The sequence below is a fragment of the Colias croceus genome, chromosome 14 (genome assembly GCF_905220415.1).
Source record: "Colias croceus chromosome 14, ilColCroc2.1".
Taxonomy (NCBI): Eukaryota; Metazoa; Arthropoda; class Insecta; order Lepidoptera; family Pieridae; genus Colias; species Colias croceus.
In genome coordinates this window covers 1,953,619-1,972,391 of record NC_059550.1, presented here as the reverse complement: position 1 = coordinate 1,972,391, position 18,773 = coordinate 1,953,619, and the positions used below count along the sequence as shown (strand labels likewise).

Sequence of the window (18,773 nt, the reverse complement as noted above, 5' to 3'; positions counted from 1 at the left end):
TAAGAAATAATACAGCCCCGAGCACATTAAAACCTATTTCAAAATAGGATCAAGTAAAGCAATGTTGCTTTTCTAATGTAATGTACAAATCTTTCTAAGAAAATTATCTAGACCACATTTTCTCGCTCGATTTCCGGTATATTTCTGAGTAAAAACCTTATAAAATATAAATACAACATTAGTTAATTTCGCAAATACTTTCTAATTTAAAGCAGCCAGTAAACACTAAAGTGCTCCACAAATACCGTAACAAACATATTAACTCCAAACACAATCTGACTACATTATGGGATTTAGTTTCAAAGTTCGCAAACTCAGCGTACGTACGATTAATAGGCAAATCAGAAACATGTTAAATTAACTACGGGACGTGAAACTTTCGACACAATTACGTACTGATCACGTTGGTTTGTCGTTAATAATATTAAATGAAGTCAAGTAGTTGACTTGTTACGACTCCATAGGCTCCGTACTTTGAACTCGTATTTGCCAATATGGGGACAAACTTGAGGAATATTGTATGAGAGTTCAAACGGTAAAGTTTATGCAATACGTGATACTACACACAAATGAATTTCTCAGTCGGAAAATCAGGAAATGAAAGTCTTTGATAATATTACACTTACATATTTTAATGTTACCGCATTCAATTTCATTATATTATATTAACCTAGATATAAATTGGAATACCTAATTTATTTTCAGGTTCATCAAAAAATTTAATGTTTAAATATATAAAAGTCGTATAGAATATTGGCAGAGATGGCTTTGAGCCGTAACGCCGCCATTTGTACATTTTGAATGGTTTTGTTTAAATTTATAATGAGTAAATAAATAATTAAATATTATTAGCTATATTTAATGAAACAGGAAAATTAAGGAATTTCCATTTACATTTATGTACGTAGTTAATATCTAAGTACCATTAAGTTAAAATGAAGAAAGCTGCACATTAAGAACGAGCCGCTCCAACTAACCATCCTTTTATCATCGAACCCCATTAGTATTCTTTCCATATCTGAATATTAAGTACATAATCATAGCAATAGCAGCGATTGTGATCCGAGATTAATAAACGATCTCGATTTTATTGGACCAAAGGAAGAATCGTGAATGCTTTATAAACGGAATCGTTAGGAGCTCTATTAAAATGAAATTGAGGCCGCAATATTAATATCTCTTTATATTGTAGGAGATTAACGTGGAGGTGGGATTTTTTGTACAAAATTTTCTATGAATAATATGTAATGAGGACGACGTTCTCGTGTTATTTTGTACGCACCCAAGTTTTGGGGAAATTATTTTTATTAATTTACAATTTCCTATTCATCGTCGATGTTGAAGTTTATATCAAAAGACGGGATAAAGTTTGTCTTTCAGATATTAATATTGTCTTTTAATCGAGACTTATTTTATACTGTCCATAGAAAGATCATTGAGAAATAATCTTTGGTAAGTGGAAAATGATATTTTGAAACCTTTAGCTAATTGTCTTTATGGTCTTGACTCAATTAAGGTGCATAGGTGGCAGTACTATAATGTCTTCCACCGTATCCATTCATAACACAAGTAGTACTCCAAGACAATCACTATTACCAACTTATCCGTCCACCGAACGAAACACATAAGCTTACGGATCCTAATACAGAATCATCGTCAATTAATTCCCTTACACATGACTCAAACCCATCCGCTCTTCGATCATTCCTTAATAACGTCTGATGAAATTACCCCATTTGGGATCATGAGCTACCCGTAATAAGGGCCAATTGTTCTCACAAAGCCCTAGCGCGTATCCGTAACAATGGGAGTCTTGAAGTAATTTGTATTATGTTACCGATTATGTTGCCTTATTAGAACCCCGCTAACAAGTTAGACTTGTATTGAAAGGGACAGTAATACGTTTTCTTGTATTGGCCATCTAATGGGATATCAAAGATATTGGATATCGTGGATTGGCTTGATCAAAAAGGGACGCAGTCGTATCGTCATTGTATACCTATTAATTACAAGTAACCCTCCTGAACAATTAGATATTTTTAATAGAAACATAAAATATTGGCAATGGATTCCCAATCAATGTGTCTTGAACACTCGAGTAATTAATTTTAATAAAGAATAAAAAGGAAAAGCTTTGGAGAAAAACACAATACTATATATTTGTGTACTAGTCCTAGCATGTGTGAGTTGTAGGTAATTTATTATAATACTTATTATGAACCTTAAACGTAAACAATATAATTAACACAAATTATGTACCTATGATCTTTAACTAACTATAGTATAGCTTACATTTCTATTATACTATAGGGACCTTTATATAATCATCATCATCATCATCATCATCAGCCCATATACGTTCCCACTGCTGGGACACGGGCCTCCTATGAGGGTACAGGCCATAATCCACCACGTTGGCCAAGTGCGTGTTGGCGGATGACACATGTCGTCGAAGTTTTTAATTCTTCGACATGTCGGTTTCCTCACGATGTTTTGCTTCACCGTTCGAGCAGTAGTGATGTTACAACATGCGCAAATTGAAATTGAAAAATCAATTTATTTCCTGCGCGCTCGCCTGGTCTCGAACCCCGGACTTATCGATTCGAAGTCCGAGGTCTCACCACTGAGCCACCACTGCTCTCTATATTTTATTATTATATAATCGTAGTACAGAAAACAATTTAAAAATTTATATTTCCCCGCTTACAGTGGCTCGATTTCATACATAAACATTGCACCTGCGCTGTTATAAAAATACAAGGACCATAGTTGACTAGAGTGGAACGAAAGTTTTAAAATAATCCCCCCGGAATAATCTTCATCTAATCAACATGCGCATCTTATTTCCAACGCGTTGGAGTCTTAGCGTCATTGAAATACGATTCTGATTTGTGACCTGAATTTCCTTCGAAAGAGCTTGTCATCGCTAAAAGTGCTCCGTTCCTTGCCTTGCTGCATTTCAATTAAACTCCTGCATTATTTGTAGTGTGAAATATTGCAGTCATGTTGTTGTATGTAGCGATTTTACATTTCTCGTGTGTTTAATGAGTTCGTTTTAATGTTTTCCTTGCTGTTTTCGTTATTGACAATTCGTATACAGTTTCTGGATGAGTCACACATGTTACTAAATATTAAAGTTTATTGGGCCATATAAATAACATTAAAACATAAATACGTACAGTATACAATGGTGTGATTGTATATAAATACATTTTCATTAAACGTCACGTACACAATGAAATAAATACGTACGATGTTGATGGAAATGCATTGGTCATATTATATTGTTATTATGCAAATATAGATGGACGATCCTATGATATTTGTGTATTGTTATGTAGCACACAAACATAAATAATGAAGCACTTACAGCTACCTAATTCCAATATTTTATAAGATATCTATGTACTCGTTTTGTATTGTATGTATACATTACGGCCATGTTATTAACCTCTGAGTATTTAATGTAAATGAATAAGTAGCTGATTTACAAAATTAGTTAGGTACCTACATAATATTAATAAAATGTTGCTTAAGAATTGTAAAGTTTAATAAAACACACATTACTCAGTCTGAAATCGTACTTGCTAATACGGTTATACTTATCATGGCTATTTTGTAAGGATTTTAGGAATTTGTGCGATTTATAATTAACCTTTTTTTTGTTTAAACAGAACAGCAAAGCAATTACACTCCAATAAATTATATATAATGTAAACAACATCACTTCAGAGAAACGATCGAATTGTTTGAATTAGACAAATTTGAAAACTTTGCCACGTTCCAGCTTGAATTTTGTAACTAGCAATATGATCCACATCCTCACAGATTTAGGGAGAATGTATTTTAAATGATTTGTGTATTTCCGCATTTTGTGGTGAAGGGATTAAATATCAATATCCATTACCCAGGATTTACTAGCTCTCCTTGTAATAAAGGTAAAAGGTTCAATATAAATTCCGCAACTCAAATGTTGACTATATTATTTGGGATTGTTATCGGTAATTTTTCTACTTGCTACCAGATGCGATTTACAACCATTGGAGTTCCTAAAACTTGTAGCCGACATTTTAACCGTCGCGTCGAGAAAAGGGGTCTTTGTCATTGAAAGGCCGGCAAAGTCACTATAGTAACACCATAAATGTTTCAAGTATTTACAGGTTACTGCTGCGATCACTAAACAGTAAACATGCAATTGTAGAGCAGCAAAAGGGCATGCTTGATGATGATTGTTCCTTTAACTCCTCGTGGAGCATAGGGCCTCAGTAAACTTTTGCTTTGACTTCTTGCCACGACAGGCCGGTTTTATTTAGTTCAGCAACCACAGATCTCTTCCACGATGCAGGGGGACGACCTTTTCTTCTACGACCATTCAGGGGCGTCCAGTCTAAAGCTGTTTTTGCTATATTTTGTTCCGGCCTCCTAAGGCAGTGTCCTATCCACCCCCACTTCCTGTAGCAGATTTGTTGGTCTATAGGTTGCTGGTTGGTTATTTTCCAGAGTTCTTCATTGGAAATTGTAAAGAAAAAGGGCATGCTTACTCTACCATTAAACATAGCCAAAAATCTCATTATTAATACAGTTTCTGACGTATATGGAGAAATTAAAAAGCTAATTAATTAAACAGGTTCTAACTTCTAAGGTGGAATATTTGAAACCGCTCAGTCCATCACCATACCTAGAGAACGTGGTTTAGCCAATCATCCAGCACGTCTCAACGCCCGCGTTCATATTGTCCGTGAGAACGACAAAATTGATTCCCCGCCGACCTCGCACTAAACAAACTGGAATATTATTATATAATAAATAGGAAATTTGCTTTTCATTCGACGTCGCTGAATAGGTCGCGCGATTGAGGAAATATCACTTTATATTCATTTAATGGAACGAAGAGGACGTATGGATAATTATTTATAAGGTTCACGATTTTGGCTTCGTTATTGAGTTATTGGAAAATTTTTGTTGTGTGAGAATAGTAATTTGAGTTTAGCAACGATTTTTGCAATGATGGCATTGTATACATCATAAATTGATTAATGAGAAGTAGGTATGTGTATTCTGTTTGTATTAAGTAAACTTAGTTTTTAAAATCCATACTTGCATCGATATCCACAAGACATTACAATTATTTTGAATTAAAAATGATTCAATAGGTAATTTCAATAAGTAATTCAATACTATAATTATTATCAAACAACAACTATTGATACAAATCAAACGTTTTTACAATTTTGAAATAAAATAATTCACCACCCAATATACTCATTACTCACGTGGGTAAAATCATAAATAGACCTAATATAGTGAAATATAATATAAATACAATAAATCAGCTAGTTTCACTAGAAACAAGAAAATGTTTGGGCGTTCTACATATTTTTTGTTCGACAACATTAAGAGGATTACCTTCGTATTTATAAGGAATTCAAAGGAGTTTTATTTTTTCTTATCATCGAGAAACTTTCTTCTTAGCTCATTTTGCTTCTATCTGATAATTTGGATTAGACGGAAAAAAGCAATTTGTTTAAGTTTTGTCATAGATTTTAATTAGAAACTATTCTAACTATTCTATGGTAACACTAATTGTTTTTGATGTTCTATGTGAAATTAATTTAAGCTGAAAAAAACAATGACCTATATAGCCAGATTCCTTTTTTGGGCGTCTCTTCAACGTTGAAACCGACATCCGAATTCACTCTATAAAAATTCTGCCATAACCTATTTGATATCATTAGTCTTTACTTGTCCAATTTTACAAGACAAGTTTAATATTAATATTCCTTCGACTATAAATCATCTTTAATATAAATCATTCACTACAATGAAATCAATACCCCTACTGAAGCTAGCTAAATATCATAAACAGTCGTTTAATAGAAGAATAAGTCTAGACTAATATAACTCTTCTCACATTTCATTCAAGTGGATCATAAAGAATTTGTTGATATTAATTGCGCCTTAATTGTTCTGTCCTTAACTCGTTAGTGTATCTTCATTATCAGAGCTATTAATCTTCAAAGCGAATAGAGCTAATGTGTATGTGTGAGATATTAATTATGTAGGCCCGATATATATGGCAGTATTTGGCAGCTATGTAATCTAGTACTATGGATAAAATATGTGTAACGATGTGATGTCGATTTCGGAATTTATGGAACAACTAGATTTCCGCCCGCGGCTTCGCCCGCGTTTGCAAAGGAAAACCCGCATAGTTCCCGTTCCCGTGGGATTTCCGGGATAAAAACTATCCTATGTGTTAATCCAAGTTACCCTCTATATGTGTGCTAAATTTCATTGTAATCGGTTCAGTAGTTTTTACGTGAAAGAGTAACAAACATCTATACATCCATACATTAGATATCGGTAAAATACTTAAAAACGAATAATATTCATAGATTAAAAACTATGATTTTTATGTCTCTAGTGATAAGGAAGGTTGCGACCTATTGATAGTTGAAATTGATAGGATATTGTGATATTTAATTACAATGAGATAATGTATTCTTAAGCGTATTGTTTGCCACTTACATGATAGTAGCTCTATTTTACAAATTTTACAAATGTTAAAAAGAACAGTCATGTTATAAAGGTTGTCTCAAGAAGTAGTGACATACTTAAGCTGGGAGATAGATCCGAATCACCCCCATGGATGTTATGGGGGCGATTCGGATAGCCCTCTAGGTCCTCACTCACTCACAAGGATATCCTGTACATTGTAATAGTAATTACTCAACTCACCTCGTATATCGTGATCTTTATCACCGCCATACTTCACAAATATGAAGTAAAGTACCATAAGTATCAACTGGAACACCAACAAGGGTGTATATTTCAAATTGGCCATTTTATACACCATTTCTGGATCTTTCCCTGGAACAAAGAACATATTTTACAATCTGGGAGCTAATATTTTTACCGAGTGCAATGCAATATGAATAGTTTTTGCGAAGTTAGAATGGAATGCATTACGTTTCAGAGTTTCCTAGTTTACGTTTACATTGGATATGCTTCACTTCGGATAAATAAACTAATGTTGGTATGCTCTATTATCGTTAGAGTTATAGTACTGCTTTCAGGGACTAGGAAATAAAGCTGTTGCGTTATTTTTTAAATAAAATACAGACACAAGTTTTGAACAGTTTTGGTCCTTTTAAATTGTTAAACAGGAAAACATGAAATAAAGTATCATAATACTTATATTATTATGTTTTGTAAGGCAAAGCTAAGATTATTTTACGCTAGATAATGAGATGAGCTTATTTAATTATATTATGAATACCTACTGAAAATGTTTTATTGAATAAATGAATAATTAAATAATAATTAAATTCTTACCGGTTAAAAACAAATAGCTTTGCCATTATTACAACGGTACTGTAGCTGATTATGAACAAACAATTTTAAATATAGTTTTTTTTTAAATATAACGTAAATTCATCAACCAATTATTGTCAAATATTTAAGCGTGTATCAAAAAAAAAATCAATTTTGTACAGCAAAAATATTTGAGCAAATTAAACTCAGTAACTCCAATTGTCAGATCTCAATTTTGATAATGTTTGACTTCATCTTGACAAGCTTTTCAAGATCATTTTATTTTGTCTACGAAAACTTATTCATGTACAAACTCACACAAACTATATGAATAATATATAAAACCTTGTTGACTTTTTTTATTTATAAATGTATAAGATTTTTATCTTACTAATGTAAAAGCTGTAATAAATTATAATATGTAGAGATAATGAGTAAAGATATTATTTAATACAGGTTAAGATGGAAGGGGATTCCTGTAACTCGTTGTAGGGATGCATTTTAAATAGGTTTCCTTGATCGATGAGCCAAAATAAGCGATATTTGAGGGCAAGTAGGCCATCTAATTTCTCTTGCACGTATATTTAGTGTTTTTATTATTTTAAAACAGAGAACTTAATACTAAATCGAAGCCTGATTTCAAAAGAAAACATTTTCAAATGAACCATCGTTTTAAGGAATCCTAAGATGTAATTTGGCCATAAATTTTTCACATGAATCATGATACTGATATTTTTATTCCGCAGATAGTAAAAACAATTTTTTATTTCATTTATTTTAAATTGAATGGTGATTTAAAGGAAAAAGTATCCTTTCCATTTTAAATCTCTACTTAGTGGATGGGTCGTAGTTAAATCCAACCTAACCAACATTTTACCCTTTTTGATACATAAGATTTATAATAAGCTCGTGAAAAATATAATATTCACTGAAAACAGGCACTAAATTAGCTAAAGATGTTTTAGATGTCTGAATTAAATATTAGATAATTGTTTATTTTTTAAATATAATTTCGTTGTAATTAAATAATAAATTCTATTCTATCTTCTTTCAAATACGGCCAAAGAATACATTTTTGAAATGGTAGTTTAGTACTTTATTCGACGAATAGGTAGTAACCAAGGATTGAAAAATTAGCCCTAATTTTAATAAATCAAACATAAAATGAAAATGAATGGTAAATAATTTATATAACGAAATGAAGAGGAATAGAAAATAATTGAATTTGATAGTATTCACTCAAATAGCCAAATAATAATAATTGTGCTGTAATACATTTCAATTTGAACAAATTTAACAATAATCAACGCGATAATTATACACAATATAAATTAATTATGAAAATTGTATTCCATAATTAACATACTTGTGTTTCCAAATTAACATTATTTGTAAAATTCCAATGAGTACGTACATGATATGAATATTGGTTAATTTTTTTATTATTTATATAGTCCTCAAAATTGTTACAACGATATTTTATTATATAGTATGAATATTTATTAAAATTAAAGATTTTAACACATTAACATTTGATCAAAACAAACATGCATTATTTCAACTAAAGCATCTTAAAACCTGAAATTATGACTTCCTTGGGAATAGAAGGCTTCGTCAAGCCTTCAGTTTATTTTACGCTAAATTATCATCACTACATACCTAGTATAAAACAAAGCTTTTTCTATCCGTATATCCCTATGTATGCTTAAATCTTAAAACTACGCAACGGATTTTGATGCGGTTTTTTGTAATAGAGTGATTCAAGAGGAAGGTTTTAGTATATAATTTATTCGGTTTTAGACAAAGCGGGCGAAGCCGCGGGCGGAAAGCTAGTTTACGAATAAAGTACTATCCGATTAAAGTACTATCCGATCAAAGTAAAGTAGGATTAAACCTTCGACGTCTTCAAATTTCAGTGACGATAATAAATGTTAATAATGCAAAAATCTTTAATAAAGCTTTAATCCCACCAAAACATTTTCATGTAAAATGTTGCCAAGACGAGCCCATATGACTCGCACAGTCAAAAAGTTATCAGATCTCATGTAGAGCCAAGCTTCTAACACTACACGCCCTAACTCTACAAGGCCTAACTTCACAAACTCTACACCTTAGTCAAAATATGTGGCTTGACCATTTCGCTACATTCACATCGGCGTAAGGTGAAAAATTAATTCACTGTTCATTACTTTTGTGTTATACAATAGTTCTTGTAGTAACGAACGGCCAAGCCACATAATATTTTGACTAAGGTGTAGAGTTTGTGAAGTTAGGCCTTGTTAGGGCGTGTAGTGTTAGAAGCTTGGCTCTACATGAGATCTGATAACTTTTTGACTATGCGAGTCATATGGGCTCGTCTTGGCAACATTTTACATGAAAATGTTTTCGTGGGATTTCATTTCTTTTTGTAAGTTGTTTATGTCGATTAAATTTTTAATTTTTTTTTAACAAGGAGTACCTATACATATTATATTATATAACTAGGGGAACCAAGTTTTAGATTATTAGATTAGACCTCTAGCGTCATCAAAATTTAATTTGAAATTACAGGTCTCATACAAACTCCCATCCCCTAGTTTAAGGGGTTGGGGGATGGAAGTTACAAGTTTTATAATTTTTTTGTTTTTTGTGTGCTAATACTAGCTTACATACAAAATTTCAGCTTTCTAGGACATTAGGAAATACCTTAAGAATTTTGATGATCATCAGTGAGTCAGTGACGAAATTAGCGTTTTTTAGATATAAATAAAATCTCAAGTATAAAAGCTAATGTAATTAAAACTTAATATGTTCAATAAGTCCGCTATTGACAATATATCCCGAAAATTTTGTTGATCTAGCATAATCCAAACCCAAGTTATGAGGGTTCAAAAAAACGTCGAAGCGCTTCGAGAAAAGGTAGGTAGTGCCCGTGCGCTTCGCTTGTTCGCTGGGCTCGTCTTGGCGGGGGCACTACCGTGCCCCCAGATATTTGTGTTGCTAATCGTATGATTTTTCAATCACAAATATCTATAACAAAAGATATTATATATTTTATATCATTAATAAAATATGATACTATGATTCGGGTAACACAATATCAAAGAAAAATCAGAAACTAGTGTACCAATAAAATCGAATTGTTATACAATACAGATATTAAAATACGAGAGAGGAAACGATAAAAATCTATGCTATCTTATTCGAATCCTTAGGGAATTGGAATTTAATTACCAACGTTCGTAGCGAAAAACTGAATGCGGTCGATTAGGAATTAACTACTGAAAAATGTCATGAAAATTTATTCAAGTTATGGAGCTGCATTTCAACTGTTTGAATTTAATTTGGTTCTGTAAATCGATGTGCAGTGGTTAACTTTATTTAAGGTTGTTCAATGTATAAATGATTGGATATCGCTGTTTCGTAAAAAAATGTCATTTTAATGCATTTATACATTTTTATGGTAAACTAGCGGTCCGCCCCGGCTTCACCCGTGGTACATATTTCGCAATAAAAAGTAGCCTATGTCCGTTCTCGGGTATCAAAATATCTCCATACCAAATTTCATGCAAATTGGTTCAGTAGTTTAGGCGCGATTGAGTAACAGACAGACAGACAGAGTTACTTTCGCATTTATAATATTAGTATGGATTAAATATTATTGAAGCTGTTTGCCAGTTCTGATGCAGTCTACGTTTAATTGATTTATAGACCAAACAAATGTCTAGATAGACATAGACACAGACAGAGTAGTCTTACTATATTTTAGTTTATCAAATTAATTTGAACGGATAATTGCAAATTAATTGTCGTTTGCTTAGAAAGAAAAGCTGAATCACGAAAAAGCCATATTAAAATAAAAGCGTTTTGTATAAAATTTTAGAAAAATCATCGCAATAAACCTACCTTTTAACAAAACATAAAACACGCGGATTATTTCAAACGAAATATACATTCACAAACGCTTAAAATGGCCACAAAAAGTTCAGCAGCGGGTAATAGTCGCTCGCTATTACAACGATAACTGTTACGTATTACAAGCCTAGTACATAACTATTGCAATGAATCCATTCAAAGCGCTGGCCGTTTATGTTAAAATAAATCGTGAAAAAGTAACTGCTTTTGAGGTAATTTTATTCATCGGGCGGCTACGGTCGAAAATTTAATTCTCGATTCCGACAATTTCAGAATATTGACGGTCATTATACAATTGGCTGCACGCGACTGCATTAATTTTTAACGGTCCCTTAAGGGACCCAGCCTTGTTATACATTCCACGGGCGGACCGATGCTTAATTTGATACTGAATTTTTAAATATTCAGAATATAAGACGGGTGTTTTATTTGCTGACGGTTCAACATTCGATTTAGCTCAAATTTAAGGTTTTTAATATCCTCCAAAGAAAAAAAAATACAGTAACTATTCGCCCCACAATGATAGGTTCAGTAATGTAAGACTACAGTAATTAGAATAAACATAATTTCAAATTTACAGAACGTATTAAACCCCCACGCATCCAATCTACATTCCACCATTTTAAAGAACACAATTACGCAAACAGCTCTGTTTCCATTTCGTAAATATTAGATTGTACATTGTGTCTATTCCAGTGAAATGTGAACACGTCAAGACTTCCCTAACACGTCGGAAATGCAATCTAGTCAAGACATCTCCTGATTTTGCACTTTACTTCTGTAATTTAGGGTGCTATTGTGTTGGCTTGATTGATGATATCATGACATTGTTGTTCAAGCCATAGTGATTATGTGCATGCCTTGAATCATTAAAACTGTAAACTTTTAGAGTAGCTAGGGTAGAAAAGTGTGTCATGTTTTTAATTTTATTAATTGCTCAAGATAAATATTAAAAAACAAACAGTAATAGAGAGCTCTATTTATGTTTATGTATAATAACATTTTGTTATAAACTAGCGGTCCGCCCCAGCTTCGCCCGTGGTACATATTTCGCAATAAAAGGTAGCCTATGTTCTTTCTCATGGTCTAAAGATGGTCTGTGCCAAATTTCATCAAAATCGATTGAGAGGTTTATACGTGAAAACCATACATACATACATAATTACAAACCTTTCCTCTTTATAATATTAGTATAGATAGATCGTTGTAAAGTACCTAATGCTCAATTAATTAGTAGTATACTTCACGTTCTTTTCTTAAAGACCGCGTGGGCATAATAAAATTGAAAATTGATTTTATCATAAGTAGTTTGACTGAAATGTTCTAGTTGTATGAAAAAGAAAATGAGCCCTCAAAAGGTTATTTGCTTACGTGTCGACGACCGTTTAAAATATAATTAGACACTGATAAGGTACACATTTAATAGAAAAGTAGATGTTGTCACAACTGTAATTTGTCTATTTTATCCTATAAAATGCCCTCTTTCTTTAAAAAACGACAACACACAATTTACTCCATCAATAACCTCTAAAATACTCTAGCATATCAATTACGTCGTGAAATCAAGATGTATCGTTAAAACATGTACGGCGTACGCACGTTTATTTTGTACAGGAAATAAAGCGGATACCTCGATACAGTATGTTATGACATGTTATTTTCACCTCCTATTCATCAATCATGTATGCGAGTTGCGAGTTTCGGCTGATGTGATAGAAGAATGGGAAAATGTTTTGTTTTGCTTTGTTCATGTTGAAAATTTGTATAAATGTGTGTTATTAAATGTTTGGATTTGTTATTGTTTGTTTGAAAATATTGATGTTTGTTTGAAAATAAACAATTAACAATAATTATTTACAATATTATAAAGTTCAGTTATGTAAATACAAGTAAAAAATACAACACATATAGGATACAGATAGAAAACCTCGGTTGAGTTATACGTATACTAATGGTAATACATAATATTATTACACACGCTTGCAAATTAATCTAATTCCGTGTGCACGAATTTTATGCCACTAAGCTAAGAAGATCTTATCTACTTCAAATAAATTATAATACATATTACATAATATGTAAGTGTGCATCAGTCGTTTCAGAAATATATTTCCTATTTCCTTTTTTTACACTATTTTTTGTGCAGTCTATCATTTAAAATAGTTCGAATAACTCCAAGTAATATTTGTAATCAGTTCTTGAATTACAGTCATTATGTTTTACGGGAACAATTTAAAATCGAAAAATAACTTTTATTCTCGATTAAGCTTAATAGAGTGTTAAATTGCTTCCCTGAAAGTACTGTTTAATTGAGGCGAAAGTTAAGCAGGAAACGCACAATAACAGTAATTTAACGGCCAAATTAATTTTTAACGAACAATTATTTCGGAGTAGAATTTACGATTCTAAAGTAATGTTTATTTTACTATTTAGAACATAGTTAAATATTTATTTGTTCATTAATAATAAACTAAGTATTTCGCCTGTATAAATAAGGATTAGGTTTATAAATCTATGTTTATCCCAAAATTCTCATAAATGTTTTAATATTTTTACTTGACTTATTTTATTGGCACATGGCAGTGAATACTTGCCCTAAAAATTCTATCAGTGAAACGCATCTGGGGTACCTACTCTATATGAGATATGGGACATCCCTCTTACTTATTTATGGCACAAAATTGGTCCCTTCCTTTTGCTTATTTATGAAATTTTACACAATACCTAATACATCAAATAAAGTCAAGACTTTTAGTAATATGATTAGAAGCTTTTACTTCAAATATTATATAGATATCAATTATTATCAGTAGATAAGATTTATAAATTTAAATATTTCTGACTTGTTTAATACACTTATTTGTTCCTCCCTTCTGCTTATTTATGAAATATTTTAACACAATAAAAACATATATACATAATATAAATTGCTAACAAATTAAAAAAAAATGGTATATGGTTGGAAATGTTCGACTAAAAATAAAATATATCCCACTAATAAAACTAACCTCAAAACAACGCAAATGTTTCCCGCTCTGTCCACTACTATCAACTGAGTTGCGATTTGATGTGACTTTTCGCACACATTCGTCAAATAAATTATGTTGCAGCTCGTTTCATTCAGACATTCTGTGAAATGGCTAGCTTTAGTGCACCTGACATTTGGTTTTAAGCCACTTTGGAGAAGTTTTTTTGGATCTGAAAATGTAGTTTAATTTATAATTATTATAGAGTCATATTTCAATAATAATTAATATTTATTTGGGCTGAAACACAATACACAGTATCAATTATAATATTATATTCGATAAAATTGTTTGTAATTTAAGTACATGCGTATTTTGAAAAAGAAAATATATGATCATCTAAAATTGTTTATAATAAAATATTGATAACCGGCTTTTCTCTTTCGATTATTAAATTGAAAATTTTGAGTAGAAATATCTACCAAAATTTAATATCTTTTGAAGAGGCGAACCTCTTCTCATTTTCATTCCTAGTTATTTGATATAAATTTTGGAACACCTTTGTGATATAATTGAAACTTAAGTATTTATTAATACTCACAAACAATGGAAAATGTTTATAGAATGTCTTCTGTTTAATTATTGTTTCCTGCCTTTTGTGTTGAAACTACGGCGATCGTCTTACATTTTACTGTACTCGTCTTTACAACGAATAAATATAATATTATCTACGTAGGTACTAATGAAAATTTGTAAACTGTGGGTGGTTTTCAAACAGTACTTTTATTGTTATAGAAGGGAAGCTTAACTTGTCAGATAATGTTAATATAGAAATAATAATAAGAAAGATAAGGTATGCATTTTGTTGTATTAGCAGTGTTAGTATTGTAGGATTTAATATTAACATTTCCATGTTAGTTTTTTCTTTAACTTTAAACAGAAAACCAAAGACATGTATAACGTTATGTAGTATTTATATTAATCAGTGAAGTAATAAATCTTTTCATGTGTAATAACTGTAATGATATTAAACCGTCGCTTATCGTGTCATTAAATGTTTACAATCCTAAAACCCACAGTAAAACAGTAATTAGACAATATTATAAATTCTAACTGATAAATTTTATCTTCAACAGTGCTGTGGTTTATTTCGAATAACGTTAAAATGTTTAGTGATTGCATTCAACTAAATTTGGGGTTTGCGGATTAGGGATAATTGGAATCGAATCTAATGTTAGAATTAATAATAGTTGGTCCTTTCATCTTGATTATTGGTTAGTTAATGTAGATATGCATTTAATAATTTAGCATCTTTAATTAAGTGAGTAGTGAGTATCGGAATTTGGATTTGGTAGATGTAATTATGTACTAGGTAATGTTATTTCAGTGGCATGGGATGGATTGACCGTATAAAACTTCATGATGCAAAATGCCTCATAATAAGATATAACGGTAGAGAATATGATTGAATTAAAATAAAGTATTAGGTAAACCCGAAGCCGTTCAGCAAAAAAATATAAATAAATACTAAGCTCTACCTTATTAATCAACCAACTTCATTAATTTTGTAAGAAGACGTTTACGGTCATGAAATCCAAAACTAAGTAAAATAATGAAAAAGTAAAGAAAGCGAAAAAGAAGAAAAAAAATTACATATGCGTTACGGGCTATTAGTTAATATCGGATTACAAAGACTTAGTCCAATTAAAAAGCAATTAAGATGTTATGATTGCCAAGTCGACGATCTAAATACGTCAAGTCATCAATCATAAATATTGACTGCAACATATCCGTCTCATTTCCTCACTTGTAGACAGATAAGGATGGCAGATAATAGGTACTGTGATAAACGATTCGCAGGGGACCCCACTTATCATCCATTTAATATTACATTGAACGCCCTTGCACTTGAATTTTCATATATCTACGAGTATTTGCCGAGCTCAGATTTCATATGCCTTTATAATATTATGAGCGTTACATGTAACGACGATATTTTTCTTCTTCGTTTATTTTTATTGTGATGTTTTTATACATTTTTTGTTTGTGGGTTCATTTCACCCACACCAACTCATACTAGAATAATTTATATACCTACTCACCCAGACACAATTTTTTTAATATATTCTTCATTGGTTCAATTTTTAAATTTATAAATTGGACAGTTATTTTCTTTGCATAAAAATACATTAATTGAATTGAAATTTCTGATCGCAATTTGGACTGTTTTATCGGCTTCATTTTCGTGTTATTAACTTTAGTTAATATTCGTTTGATCCATTGTTACATTTCTCTGTTATGAAAAATCATAATTAAGTAATTCAAAGTAATAAGGTAAAATAATTAAGTTTAATATTTTTCAGATTAGATAATGTTAATTTAAGAACTTTCGAGATTTTTTTTATGGTTTCATTAAATTCCATTTATACATTAGTATTTTTAATGTTGTGTGAGTATGTGATAAGAATTAATTATTAAAAACCTGCGTAATAAAACATAACCAAAATCAAATATCAGAATCTTACAGCGCTACAGTCACTAAAATATCTCCCCTGGGCATTCGGGTAATAAATAATCAGCAAAAATGTGGGTAAGGGGATGTCAGTAAACTTCTTAGTAAAAAACGAACAGAATACAAATAGCTACTCTTTACCAAAATCACTTAGGGTGTGAGTAGTCGTTAGTCAGTACCTAGCCTTATTAAAAAGTAACAAGAAGAAAGTGTTGCTCTATGAGGAATCTGTCAATCTAATTGCTAAACTTTCTAATTTTTTTTAATGTGGTTAAATCTTGGGTTAAATAATATTTACATGATTGATGCTTGATTGCAAAAATCACGTTTTTTACTCATCAAAGATATGAATCATAAATTCTTCGTTTAACTTCAAACAGTGCAAACTGATATTATCGAATAGGCGGAACAACATTTTTAATATTTAAATGGAATATAATAGCAGGATTAAAGTGGAAGTTGATATCTGCCACAATATTACTCCTCACTGAATTTCGTACTCGGGCCAATCTCGATTGAGACTAGTCAATTATTATGCAGGAGATTATAATATAGTGCACAAATATGCACTCTCTAATACATCAACCATCAGCTATCATTTATTTATACTATGGTTATACTATATGTATAGTCCTATTATTATTATAAATGCTAAAGTTTTTGTGGATGGATGTATCTATATACCTATACCTAATAAGAGTGACAAAAATACAATCTTGTACGAAAAAAATACTGCTCAAACCTTCTAATGATATGGGATATACAGAAGAATAACTTGCTATAAGAATAACTAAAAAAAACTTGCTTTATCCAGAGTTTCGTCAACGGATGAAACCACGCGGCACAGATAGTATAATACTATATAATATGTATTATTTAATACGAAATCACAACTCAAAAATATCAAGCCAACATATTAATATAAATAAAAAAGTAAGATATCCTTCAAACTCTCGCGACGTGTTAATAATGTAACGACATAGAGGCGTTTTCATCAAATTAATGACCTGGGATTAGCCGCTAATCACATTAGGGTATTACATAATATCCGAGCCTTTGGCGAGCCTCCTGTCGTGAGGAACGCTTATATGTCAAGTCCTTGGTAGAAGGTACTCATTATGAAATGGAATTTTAAGTAGGTGTGACGTGTGTAAATGGTTTTATGTCTAATTTGGGATGAAAAATATGTTTTTACTAATAGAAAGGAACGATAGTATCTAAATAGAAGTATTTTTGGCGATAAATAATTGGATGGTATTATTATTTTTTTCATTTAAATGGTGAGTTATCTATTTGTGTGATTGATTTTCGTAGGTACACGTTTTGTCTATAATACTATATTTTCCTATTATTTTGATTCACAATTGCTTTGTTATAAAAGTCACACGCAATAATACATCTTTATCTAACTACTTATTTCAGTAAAATATGTGTTTCGTGCGAAATGAAATCAGACAACGTAATATGAAAATGTCATAATAAACCGTCTTCAATTAAAGTTTGTAAAGTTACTGCTGGAACGCTTGTAGAATATATTAAAGAAGTTAAATTTAACTGCCTGTTGGTATCTCTTAGTTCAGAAAATGTGCTGTTACTTTTTTTTTACTGAAAGTAATTTTTAACTCAATTTACGGTACATTTTAATGTATAGTATGCTCAATAAAACGGGACATTGTTATTATCGATAAAATAGATATTGTTAAAAATCCAAAAATAAACACGCTTCGTCACTGATCCTTGCTAAGTGCACAGAGTTTGAATTAAATCTGTCCGTTAAAAGTAGGTCTAAATCGATTGTAAAGGAGGCATAAAGGTTGAGCTAATATAAGCATGTTAAAAATAGGCTGGATAATATAGTTTGTAAGCAATTTTGTAAGTCACGAATGTTTGATTCAAATTTTTATTGACATATTTTGTTCATTTAAGTGAATAAAAGATGGCCTTAAGACGTCTTGATAAAGAGAATTGACAAAAATGTACCTACTCATAATATACATTAGATTCAAAATTTCCACAGCATTGTTTACACGTATAATACATAACCAACTTACAACACGTGTATACATGGACTGAGATCTTACAAAAGA

General features: G+C 31.2%; 1 protein-coding gene across 1 annotated transcript in view; it reads right to left on the bottom strand.

The window, feature by feature from the left end:
- The window catches only part of LOC123697430 (ammonium transporter Rh type B-A), a 42,750-nt gene extending 28,439 nt beyond the window's left edge, over positions 1–14,311 (bottom strand). The window contains exons 1-2 of the mRNA XM_045643947.1: positions 14,217–14,311; positions 6,739–6,870 (exon numbers count right to left, since the gene is read on the bottom strand). Of these exons, the coding sequence (XP_045499903.1) occupies positions 6,739–6,856 (118 nt within the window). The 5' untranslated portion in view covers positions 6,857–6,870; positions 14,217–14,311. The remainder of the gene's footprint in view (positions 1–6,738; positions 6,871–14,216) is intronic.
- Between the last annotated feature and the right edge of the window lie 4,462 nt (positions 14,312–18,773).